Source organism: Natator depressus, chromosome 4, assembly GCF_965152275.1.
Source record: "Natator depressus isolate rNatDep1 chromosome 4, rNatDep2.hap1, whole genome shotgun sequence".
In the NCBI taxonomy this organism is placed as follows: Eukaryota; Metazoa; Chordata; order Testudines; family Cheloniidae; genus Natator; species Natator depressus.
Genome location: NC_134237.1, coordinates 72,048,639 through 72,061,316, shown reverse-complemented (window position 1 = coordinate 72,061,316; position 12,678 = coordinate 72,048,639). Strand labels below are relative to the sequence as shown.

General features: G+C 42.1%; 1 protein-coding gene and 1 long non-coding RNA gene across 2 annotated transcripts; one reads left to right on the top strand and one right to left on the bottom strand.

Moving 5' to 3' along the window:
- Positions 1 to 631: 631 nt before the first annotated feature.
- On the bottom strand, positions 632 to 4,293 carry LOC141986569 (uncharacterized). Its single transcript, XR_012639326.1, has 3 exons — positions 4,132 to 4,293; positions 3,656 to 3,748; positions 632 to 1,523 (listed from the first exon to the last, which is right to left on the bottom strand). It is a non-coding gene; the product is annotated as an uncharacterized LOC141986569 (long non-coding RNA).
- A 799-nt stretch (positions 4,294 to 5,092) lies between these two features.
- HAND2 (heart and neural crest derivatives expressed 2) lies at positions 5,093 to 8,086 on the top strand. Its single transcript, XM_074950066.1, has 2 exons — positions 5,093 to 5,641; positions 7,347 to 8,086. The coding sequence occupies exons 1-2, from the start codon at positions 5,093 to 5,095 to the stop codon at positions 7,443 to 7,445; spliced, it is 648 nt and encodes a 215-aa protein (XP_074806167.1). The 3' UTR covers positions 7,446 to 8,086.
- The last annotated feature ends 4,592 nt before the right edge of the window (positions 8,087 to 12,678 follow it).

Here is a 12,678-nt window from a genome sequence, read left to right as displayed (position 1 = left end):
CCTCCAATGAGGTGAAGAGGTCAAACCCAGAGTTGGCTTGTAAAGGCCCCAGTTTCTAACCACCCACAAAAAAGGTCCATCTTTCTGATCATCTGCTCCCAGCCGGGTCCTGTAGTTAGAAGAAGCTGGGGGTACCTGATCTAAACATTTCCAGTCACAGGCCAGATTTTAAATCCTCATTCAAAAAGCAAGATTCTGTGTTCCATAATATTTTGGAGGGATAAGGTAAAGGGGAACTTAAACACTAAAATTGTGTATTTTGTTTCTATTACTTAGAACCTAATTAGGAACAAAGTGTATTACTATCTTCTAAGCAAGATCGTTCTAAAATCAGAACAGAAAAATTCATAAGCTTATTCATGAAAGATGCTGGAGACACTTCTTGGGCCCGATCCTGAAAATCATGAGCTGTTGTTACTCTTGACAATTATCCCATTGAGCAAGGGTAACTACTTCCTTGAGTAAGAATTACCTGTGTGAGTAAGGCTTTTCAGAATAGGGATATCCAACCAATGTACACCATGGATTATTATTTTTTTAAGTTATTAAACTAATGTTGAGAATTGGGTGATGCTGGATGAATTTGGCTCTTCAGGAAAGACATTTGTATGTGCTATTCTTTAATTTACCAGGTATTCTACTATATTTCAGTTTTCAAAGCTGTAGATTCCATTGATTCTTTGCTTTATATTTTAATCTACTTTCTCCCTCTCTCCTTGGGAGCTTTTGTGTGTTTAATGGTTTGTTAAATTCATCTCTCTATTTTAAAAATAACATAAAATAGGGTTTAGAAAAGGACAAGACTTATTTGGATGTCATTCTCCTAAAACACAAAACATGAGGTTCTATTCCTTTGGCCTGTTTAATTTCACTAACCCTTAAGCCTGTTTACTTTTATTTATCTTGGGTAAACAGAAGAAAATAAATATGTGAAAAGATCAGTATTTTTCACAAAACCGTGAGCTATCTTCTCTTTTTAAAATATTTAGTTTAATTCTCACTGCTTTCAAAAATATCACACACTGACCACGCTGAAAAATGTTTTTCCAACCGCTATCATGCACTTTGAATCTTTTCCGGCGGGGGGAAAGACAAATAATATAGATGCAAAATAAATGTTTTGAGCTGCTCTCTGGCTGTTTGGGAGAGGAAAGGGGGAGGTATAGCGTGTGTGCACATATGATGAACTACAGTGACAAACACTGGGACTGAAAAACAATTGTGATGCTTTGCTTCTTTGGGCTGCAGATTCTGGTGCACAGTGTCTTGTAAAGCAAATAGCGATACACTTCTTGGCACTTCTTACTGCACTCAGGGAAGGTGAAGACGCTGCTGCTGAACTGCGCCCTCCGTAGGATTCCTCCTGCTGGCACAGATCATCCGCTGAGCTGTGCATGACAAAATGCCATGTACTCAGTTCCACTATATTACTAAGAGACTTTTCTCGTCTCTTGCTCTTCTTGCTCATCCAATTCGAAGAGACTTAACCGGTGGATGCAGAAGCCTAATTTATTGCATTATTCCTGAAATACAATAAGAGACGAAAAACATGTGAAAAGTCAAAGCCATACTCAGCATTGAATGCACCAAGATATCTTACTTACAGAGCGCTAGTAAATATCGGTCTGTTTATCATTTAGATAAAGATGCCCGCCTGACTTGCGAACATTTTAGCAGTTAAATCAGTGACACATCAGGAAAGCCGATGTTTTAAAACAAACTATTACTTTAAAAAAGTAATAATGCAGTGTATCACTTACGTTTATGAGAGGAAACGTACTGAGCTGAGAAATATTTTTTTAATTAATTTTAGCTGCAGAGATTTCATATGCGCTGGTCAGAAAGAAAAAGAATATTGCAAATCAAGCTATTATAGGTGGGTTTGTATAAGTACTTACATTTGAGAACACACATGCTGCATTTGCTCTCAAATAGACTTTATAACTTGTATATAAAGAAGTACTGGAAATTTGTATTTAAAATCCAGTTCCGCGCTTAACTTTAGCGAGTCTTTTATATAGAAATAATTAAGGAATAATGATGTTAGCTTTGTGGACTGAGGTTCAGATCAGTATCTTTTACTACTTTTTCTCTGCCTCATGTTTTCCGTTTCTTTCATCACTTGAGATGTTATCGGGACAATAGTAGCGGTTCACCAGAAACTTTCACAATTACAACGCAGTCAGAATTATATTGAAAAGCTCCTAGGGCATTGCAATTAAGCACAATTTAACCGGGGGTGGGAGGGAGATTTAGAAACAAATATACCCATTCGTCCTCTGCAGAGCTATCTTCCTCATAAACCAAAAATACTTAATCAACCCCAAAGTAGCAAAACGTTAAAGAAAATCACTAGACTGGATCACTGCAACATTCAAACAGTATTTTTAATCTATCTACTTCGACACAATGACTGTTAAACACACAGTCATTTTTCACGTGCCAGTATTGTACATACCCTGTTTCCTTCAAATACTGAAAATTTGAGCCCACCATTTTCAGTATCCTGCCTTTAAATATAAAAACGTTTTGAACCCTTGAATAGAACTGCATATACAGTTTTGCACCCAGAGACATATCAATGCATATACTTATATTTATATCAACTATGCATTTAATTTTTATCGTTCTCTGTATATATTTGGTTAAACTCTGTATTCCTCGATTGGATAACATATGTATGTACTGGGATTCACTGTTCTGTGAGTTTTCACACCACCGCTGTTTGTCTCAATTGGCCTTTTCTCCTGCCTGTGTCAATGCAAATTTTAACTCGAAAGACAGTTCTTGATTTCATTATTGTAGAGCAGAAACAAGCTAAACAAACTGAGCATGGTGCCAACAAACGTAAATACCGCACGCTTCTTCTTTACATTTCTTATTGTTTCTTTGTTTGCAAATATATTGCATTATTGCCATAGTGGAAACTAGAAAGAAGCCCTTGAATACGCTCTTGTAATGTAACAGCTCTTGTTTAACTCCGCTTTTACTCCTCGGAATAACAATACACAGGAAGAAGCATTTGGGTTGTTTGTTGTTTTCTCCCAAAGTGCATGTTTTCTGTTGCTTAACCAAATACATCTTAATCTTCAGGGTATCATATTGAGCATTTGCAGCAATTGGACTTGAGTTTCCTCTAGTCTCCTTGCAAACTCCTGCATCTCTATCTCTCTTTCTTAATTTACGACCCACCAGCTCCTGTTGACACAGTTTTCCACACTGACTATATTGTAGTATTGCATTCTAATATACACTGAAGCAGTCTATCCAGTAGCCAAGATACCTAAGGTGAGTATTTGATATTTCACAGCTATTTAGTAATATTCTGCTCCATCTGAAGATGACAACAATTTCTTGGCGCAAGTCTCGCCTCCAAGTTACCAATTTCCCTGTGAATTACAACCTGAGATTCATTTTCCTGTTATAATGTGTACAAAACCAAAGTAGCTAAATATCTAATAGATTTCCTCCCGGCCTGACTGTTAAACAAACTTTTAACTATTCCCTTTCGATAACTAAACCTGCTTTCCACAGATGCCTGGTTTTTTTTTTTTTTTATTGGTGAAGGAGGAATGCAGAGAGATATTTATATATTTGTTAATAAAAACTAGAAAATAAGCTCTGAACATGCTGTAAAAAATATTCGGTTACTTACCAATCAGGCTAGTTAAACAAGCATGCAACTGATTTCAGGCATATAACTGGTTCGGATGAATACATGTCCTGGTATGCACATTAACTCAGCAAGCTGGAAGAGAATCGTTTGATTTGTTTTTATTGTTCTTATTTAAAAGCAACTCATTCTTTGAAAACCATCTCCCTGACCCCATTGTTTGCTTATTTTAGAAGTCAATTGCTATAAAGTCAGATCCAATCTTTTCGTACTTGCAACTCATGTCCACTGCCTATCCATAATAACTGCACTTCTCTCTGCCTGAAAGCGTTCTGCTAGAACAATACGCTAAAGTGTTCCTGCTGTATGTACATCACCATTGGTTAATCGGCAAGTGCCTCCTGAAGCTGTTTTTATGTTTTCCTCTGCTAGATCCACACAACGCACTTTGTAAAGCAATAACTGAACTGACCGAGCCGCTATTTTTTTCCATCAAAATTCTCGGCGACATACCGTACCTGGGTTGAAATGCTCCAATATTTTGTTTTAATGAGTTTATTTAAAAAGAAGATTTTGCCGTACTGCATCTGCTAAACACTTGCAATAACCTCTGCCTCCATGATAAAAGTTTTTTTTTTCCTCTCTTGTTTTTAATTATATTAGGGGCAGCCAATCCTAAAAGAGGAGCTCGGCAATTAGCAACGCGAACATCAAAAAGTTTTATTGCCGAGCGCCGGAGGCCCCGCCCCTGCCGCGCGGGATTGGCGGAGAAAGCCTCTGACGACAGATATTAACACGAGCTGCCCGAAAGATGTAGCTGTACATGGAGATCGTGCTGGGAAATTGTGCCAGTGCCCCGCGCAGCACCAAGCCTGGGGGAATCGCCGCCGCCGCCGCCTTCCTGCTCTGCATCGCCAGCAGCCCGGGCAGGGGAAGCGCGGCTTGCGGGCCGGCGGGCTGCCCGGTGCCCGTGCCCCCGAGCGGGGCGGAGCGGCTCAGGCCGGGGGGATGGATGCGCTGGGCTCCCAGTGAGCAGCCCCCGGCCAAGGGGGAGCGGAACGTTACCAGAGCCTTTCATGCCCACAGCCAGCGCCGGAGCCCGACAGCGGGGGGGCGCTGCTGGAGGAAGGGCGGGTGCCTGTCACGCAGCCCCGCGGCGGTGAAGGCAGAGGCGGGGGCCGCGGCGCGGAGGAGGCGGCGCGGGGCTCGAGCCATTTTGTCGGCGCGCCGCAGCGCCAGGCCCCGCGCGGAGGAGACGCACCGCATGAGCGGCCGGGGGCGCCCCGCGCCTGCCGCCCGGCGAGAGGGGAGCGCGCTGGCTCTGAGCGGGACTCTGCAGCGCCCTATGGGCAGCCGGCGGCCGGAGAGGCGCTGAGAAGAGGCGGGCGAGCGGCCGCGGCGAAGGGGGGGTTGAGGCAGCGGGCCGGGAGGGGGGAGGCTTGGTCCCGGGGCGGGGGTGGGGTGCGCTCGGGCTCGGGGATGAGTTTGGTGGGGGGCTTCCCCCACCACCCCGTGGTGCACCATGAGGGCTACCCCTTCGCCGCCGCCGCGGCCGCCGCCGCCGCCAGCCGCTGCGGCCACGAAGAGAACCCCTACTTCCACGGCTGGCTCATCAGCAGCCACCCGGAGATGTCGCCCCCCGACTACAGCATGGCCCTGTCCTACAGCCCCGAGTACGCCAGCGGCGCGCCGGGCATCGACCACTCCCACTACGGCGGGGGGCCGCCGGGCAGCGGGCCGCCCGGGCTCGGGGGGCCGCGGCCGGTGAAGCGCCGGGGCACGGCAAACCGCAAGGAGAGGCGTAGGACTCAGAGCATCAACAGCGCCTTCGCCGAGCTGCGGGAGTGCATCCCCAACGTGCCCGCCGACACCAAGCTGTCCAAGATCAAAACCCTCCGCCTGGCCACCAGCTACATCGCCTACCTCATGGACCTGCTAGCCAAGGACGATCAGAACGGGGAGGCGGAGGCCTTCAAGGCAGAGATCAAGAAGACAGACGTGAAGGAGGAGAAGAGGAAGAAAGAGCTGGTCAGTACATCCACGGGGGGAGGCTGTTGCTGTTGTTTGCAAGGGATTACTCTGTGCTCGTCCTTTCTTCCGGCCGTGCTGGGCACATCTGGCTTGGGGAGAGGCTGCTAGGTCAGCCAGGCTCCATTCCAGATCCCACAGAATGTATCCCAAATGAAATACATCATGGTGTTACACAACACACACACGCCCCAATAGACTAGCGCTGCATGCAGGGAAGTTGGTGTAGGTAACGTATACTGTGTGCCTTAGTTAATGGAGATGAATGAATGTTTACGGGGTTTCTGTGTATGATATATGGTGTGTACAAGTACGTGTACCTATAATCTGTATTAATGGATGTACCCATAATAATATGTGTTATCACTGATAAAGAGAAGTGAAGACTCAATTCACTTCGGTGCAGGAGCTGTTCCAAGTGACCGGGGGGTGATGTTAAAATGTACATGTATTTGGGGTGGGAAACTGGCATCTGCTGTGTGATGAAATATTTCAGAATTGATATAGCCTGCAGCAAAATCGGGTGTTGGGTCAGATTAGAATAGTTAAACCATTCCTTGCAGCTGCACACAAATGTCTTAATCTTAAAATATGGTTTTGTATCCTTTATTTTACATTAGCATCCCTTCAGTACCTACTCTGTTCCATTCCCCCCACAGTCTTATTTGAATTACAGTTTCTAATAATAATTCTGTCCTGTACACAAGCAACCTTTCATAGCGCAGAAGCACCCTGCAATCTGTTCAGATAAAAGAAACTGCTCACAGGGAAGGCATGTACCACTTGAATTTAACTGCAGCACAGTTTTGACAAAATAATGCACAGCCCCACCGTTTCACTGTAGATTATTCTTGATTGTGATTTATGCTTTTGTTGTTGGGTTTTTGTTCTCTTTCCTTCTTTCAATTTAAGGCGAAGTAACTTTTTATGTGGATGTTAACTGTCGGTGTAGGCCTAATGGTTTTCTCAGGCAAAATTCCCACTGATTTCAATAGCTATTTGACCTCAGTAAACACGACAGGATCGGGCCTTGTATGAATGGATGTTCACTTCTCATAATATATTCACAATGCTGTTCTTTAGTGGTATGCTGACATTAGATAGAATGTTTATCATTGACCTACTTGTAATTCGGGTCTTCTTATAAATTAACGTTCCACTAAAACCTCAAGTGTGTCTGTATATCGTATGATATATAAATGTAATTTATATTTGAAATAAAATATACACTCCTGAGATCTGACGGGGAGGGCCGCTTAACCCTGAAGAATGACTGGTGCTGTAGGTGGCTTTTTAAACCGAAGAAGCTTTGTTTACCTTTGGAAATGAGCCGCTCTTGCACTGAGGGTTTGCCACGAACGCGATCAGTGCAAAACAACAGCACGGTCTCTATTTTGCAAATAATGAAACATATAAACTGGTGTGGTGGTGTTGGTGTTTTAAAGTACCCGCAGCTTTCTACGAAAAGCCCGTAAAGAGGCGTTTGTTTGTCAAGCTTTCTAGCCGAAAGTTTGTCCTGTAGCTTGGAGGCCTCTACAGCAGCCTGCATAGATCTTTGTAGATGTCTATCGCCAGCTTTAAGATTTCCCTCTTCTGAGGGGGAAGAAGACAAGGAGTGGGTGGCGGAGGTTACCTAAGAGGTAAAGGAATATAATTTCTAAACTTCTGCTTTGTTTCTCTCTTTTTTTGCACGCTGTCTTCCCAGAATGAAATATTGAAAAGCACAGTTAGCAGCAACGATAAGAAAACCAAAGGGAGGACTGGCTGGCCGCAACATGTCTGGGCTTTGGAGCTCAAGCAGTGAGCGCTGCAAGACTGAAGGACTCAAGGAAATCTCCTAGACTCATTAGAGAGATTTGATCTGAGGACTTTTTGTATTTGGAATCATCCAGTTTATTTATGTGCAATTTCTCCCCCACCCCCCAAAATGTGGATATTCGAAGAAAAGCATTCCATATTTTAATATGAAGAGGAAACTCCAGCTTGGTAAGGGGTAATGTCGTCTCAATAGTTTCGTGAATGTTATTTCTCTGTTTGTATAGAACACACGGGAAAAATAGAAAAGAAAGGGAGGAAAAGACTCCCTGGCATTAGTGTGTATGTGAAGTGTATCTTTAATACTTGGCCTTTTGGATATAAATATTCATGGGATTATAAAATTATATTTCAACAGAAACAGTTGCACCAATGTTTCAGTTGGCTTGGTATTTACTATGGTAATTTTGTTGTGGTCGTTCAGTATTTGAAAATGTTTTCAGCAGCTATTTGTTATGTGCACTTCCGTCGTTAAGGGCGAAAAAAGTGGAGTTTAATTAATATTGAAGGTGTAAACGTTGTAAGTATTCAATAAACCACTGTGTGTGTTTTTTACAAAAAAAAATCTTTTTATGTTTTATACCTCAAATGTTTTTAAATAACAACGTTGTTATAGTTTTCATAATATTTAAGATATTCGGAAGTAAACTAAATTATAAAGATTGCCTCTAAGTTTATTTTTAAGCAAGTTCATCGAGTGAAAGGTGGCGGGGGGGGGAGGGGAGATCTCACCAGCAGTGCGCGTGTTAAAGGGGAAAAAATACAGTTACGCTAAATATAAATTCCTTGTGGTAGTGTTTTCCAGGCATGAGATTTAATGCTAACGGGCAGTGGACATAGGTACAAACCTTGGTCAAATCAGAAGTAATTACTGATATGCATGTTTTCCTAAGAAAGACAAAATCCTACATTAATAAGAGCTCTTGAAACACGAGTCACTTGAAATATAATTTTAGGAGTTTAGATATTAAAATTGTAATTTAAAAGTGTGCGTGAGGGAGAGAGAAGTGTTGTGAATTGATTAAATCTTTCTTGGCGCTTATTTCCTGCAGCCAGAGCTAGTTATTTGTTTTCCCAAGGTGACTGCACGCAAAGCCTGGAACGAGAAAGATGTTGTATAGGGTTATATAGAGAAGACTTTGATTCCAGCCACCTCAATGGGCTTGGGCTGAGGGTCCGCAAAGGAGGCTTTGCTATAAGTGATGATGTAAAGGGTAATTTTACGTCAAGTAAGAAATAGTGAACAAGGCAAGGGATTTGGGAGGGAAAAACAAGATTTACAATGAGATGCAGTGAACTTAATATTAACTTTGTGGTTCCCAAAATTCTCCTGGGCCGCACGTTTCCAATCTGCCACACTGAACACTTTTTTTTTTTTTTTAATTCTCTCCTGACTCCAGGCTAGCAACTGCCTGCCATTTGGCCCCTTTGCTTTTAATGCGTAAAATTGCTTCCCTCAATCCCATCTTCCATCCTTTGTATCTGAGCAGTTAAAAACTACCATCTTTGTCCATCACCGCTCCTCGAAATTGACTATTCACCTTGCCAGTCCAACCAAAGCAAATGTTGAGCGTATTGCAGCTTTCCGAGGACTGGACACTTCCTACTATATTTACACCTAGAAATCCAGCCTTGTAAACTGCTAAACTTTTAAACAAGCGGTTTACCTAAGGAAGCTTTCAGGGATGATGGAAAATGGTTTCTATCTGTACTGTAAACCTCAGTTTAATATTTTTGTGGCCTCAGGACTCTTGGACGAAGGTAACCTAAATCAATCTGGCTATCTTACAAGGTACAGGGATATATACCTACTCTCCTTCCTTTATGGTAGTGCCTAATTAAGTGGCTTGTGGCCAGCTCTGACAATAAGAGTAGGTAGATTTGCAATTGCCCATAAAAAGATAAGAGAGCCCTTACACCGTTTGCCAGTCTTTCTGACAATAGGAAGGTTGAAGGGTTAGAACAACTAAGCAAAAGTGATGTGCCCTTTCTCCCTTCGGGTCAGGCAGCCTGGGTTTGTGTTTGGGCGTAGGGTTATGTTTACAGACACTTGCCTTTGTTTATAACACTTCGAGAGAAGAGTCTCCCTTTTGTTTTCTTTTCCTTCCCTGCTAGCTTCCCAGTCGATAGTGGAAGATCTCCCCCTGCTCCATTTGTGTTTGACGTTGCTAATGTTACCAAGGTAGGTTAAAGGCTCCAATGGTGCAGCTATTAAAGTGGGGGACTTTTCGAGATGCTACTAATTACAACTCCAGATTAAAGAGGTATTCACCGGTAACTGTTTGTCTGCAAATACCCGGTTGTTTTTATCGAACGACTGAATCCTCGTGCCATTGGCTGTGTGTTTAATACACGCGTTTAATTTTGTGATCTTTAAGCACAAGCCAGTCGTTTAGAAACACGGAGCTACGGCAGCCTTGCTGCATTAGGCACTAGTGAAAATACTCTTTAAAACTGCTTTTTCTTTGTGGTCTGTCCTTTTCCTTGTTCAGGAAAACAGCTTCCTTTTACTTCCAGCGCCATGCAGGGCTGCAATCTGTATCTGGCTACATCATAGCCCAGCGCCTCTCTGGCAGATTCAGGATGCCATTGTGAAGATAGTAGCCTTTTTGGCTTTTCCTATACAAGGAAAATTAACTCTCCCTTTGCATTTCATTTCTCAAACTGGCTGCACTCTTGGACCCGCTAAAAGGGATCTATTTTAATTGCTTGGTAATGAGGATGTTGCCATTTTCTCAGGAGCAATCATTCCTGGAGCTAAATCACAAGAGCCCTAGACAGGCCGGAGCCGACAAAAATGTAGGTTTTGACGTTAAAAGCTAAATGGGGAAGCAGGGCGGTGGAAGGTAAATTGATGGTAGATTGGGATGTCAGTGTGCCGCGGCCCCACATCTCCTAAAGGAGCTGTGTGCCTGATAACATTCTGAATGGTGAACCAGAAGCTTTTCCACAGCCGGACGGCCAGCTCTCTGGGAAAGAGTTTTAAAAGAAACTGTATCTAGGTTCTTAAGGTCATTACTAAACATATTTGCCTCCTCATATATTCCACGTCTGCCCTCCTTGATAACTACTCAGTGACACAGACTGTTCGCTGATATAAAGGCACTTATGAACAGATGGTAATGGGAAAATATCAGTGTACTCTTGCTAGTTAATAATTGCGAGGCCTTTCCCTACTGTTCTACAGGTAATCTGAGAGGAAAAGTTAAGAATGAGGACAGAGGTGTAAAGTCAAACTCTATAATTATAATTTGCCAAACTAAAAGTTCTGTGAACATGTTCAGTATTTATACAATATTTTATATACCTCATTTTTAAATAATACCTCTACCTGGGTTGTTTTGGGAAATGAATTCACAATGTTATCTGTGTCCTCTGCCTCAAAAACAACCTTCCTTTTTTCTTTTGATGAGAAACAAAAATACCTTACTTTAAAGTTGTCTCCCTTTGGTCGCCTCCAGATTCTACAAACTCTTACTCACGTGAGTAATTATTCTCTCTCCAGTAGTCCTACTGAATTCATTTGGACTACTGGGTGAATAAGCGGTTATAGGACGTAATTTTAATGTAAAATAACATGGAAATATACCACTAATGATTCTTAAAATTAAATGTAAAAAAGGTCGTGTTTAAGCTAGAAACTCTAATAAGTAGTTTTGAGATAATATTTGATGGGGCAGATTCTGCTCTCAATTACACTGGTGTAAATCCATAGTGTGTGGAGTTAGTGTGTGGAGAAAGCCTGATCCTGATTTCGCTGAATTCAATAGCAAAACTTTCATTGACTTCGGTAGGGTCGATTGGGCCCTCATGTGGGTGTAAGTGGGAGCAGAATTTGTCCTAACACTTTTCTTGTGATTCAGATAATAACAAATGGATGGGGGCATGGCACATTTTATATTTTTATTGAGAATAAGTGTCCTAAAAGCTTAAGTATTACAGTGGAATTGAAACAAGGGAATTCATGGCTGGTTCAAATGTAGGAATGGAAATGGTTTTCTGTTTTAACGGTATACATATTAGTAGCGTTAGTTTGGATTTATTGATAGATCCTCTCTCTCTCTCTCTCTCTCTCTCTCTCTCTCTGCAGGATAGATTAGGTCTCGTATGTGATATAATTGTTCTTGAACCTTACCCTTAGGTAACATTTTTCATGTTTTTCAAAGCATTTGCACAATGGGGGGTGCAAAGCCTATGTTTTCTATTATTCAAATGACTTTGGAAAGTATGTAAACATGACATCACTGAGGTTATTCTGATGTAATAGTATTGAGTCTGGATATTAAAGAGGAAGCTCCTTGATTTTTAAGTAGCAGAAATGGTAGTGGGAGTCTTCAGGTTTTATGCATCCGGTGATGATGAAGATAGTTGATACCGTTCTTCTTGGAGTCCTGGCTGTCATTTTTGGTTGTTTTATGAACACTCCACGCTGTTAGATTTCCAAAAATCTATGTTTTCCTGGGGGAAGAAGGAGGAGAGAATATGAATAACCGATTTTTTCACCTATCAGTTTACAGAGCCCAATCTCCCAGTAGATAACTAAGGTTAATTTATCATTTTCAAAGATGGCGTCAAAGATAGGTGTAATGGGGCCTTTCTATAAAGGTTGTGGATATCCGTAGAACGACAGCTGAAACTTCCAGATGTAAATGTGCAAAGCACCAAGATTGCTGTTTCAGAGAATAAACATGAAGCAGGAGCCCCACGATGACGCTGCATCATTTTAATGATATAAAATATTATCTTTTGCGCCTGAAAACATATTTTAAATCCTTCTGCCCTTAACCCTACCAAAAAAAAATCCTTCATTAAGTGATAGAAAGGAAGCGAATCCCACATTTCTGCAACTATAATCCACTCTGTAATAACTAGGGCTTATCATTTTTTGCAGGCTATGAAATATGTTCCCCTTCAAAACCAGCTCCAATCTTTTCCATTTCTAATTGGCCAATTACTGCTCAGCTGTTTTAGCTTGCACAGTATATTAGAGATTAAAGCGGAGTTGTTATCTGAATTATATATTCACATAAATTCTACAAAGCATTTGGATTCGAAAGCCTGTTGCTTTCTGGGAAGTCTTTGTGGCCCTTCCCCCTACTTCCCCCAAACGCAGTATGATGTTTCCCCCGTTTTCCTCCAAAAATTTTGTTGCTTTGATGGTCAGATTGTAGAGCCCTGATTACAAATTTATTCTTAGGCACTAGATACGTCTTTATATCTGC

Bases quoted from the DNA above. Each gene is read 5' to 3' on its own strand.
- HAND2 (XM_074950066.1), top strand. From the start codon at position 5,093: ATGAGTTTGGTGGGGGGCTTCCCCCACCACCCCGTGGTGCACCATGAG. The intron at 5,642-7,346 runs GTCAGTACATCC...CTGTCTTCCCAG, and splicing joins AGAAGAGGAAGAAAGAGCTG to AATGAAATATTGAAAAGCAC.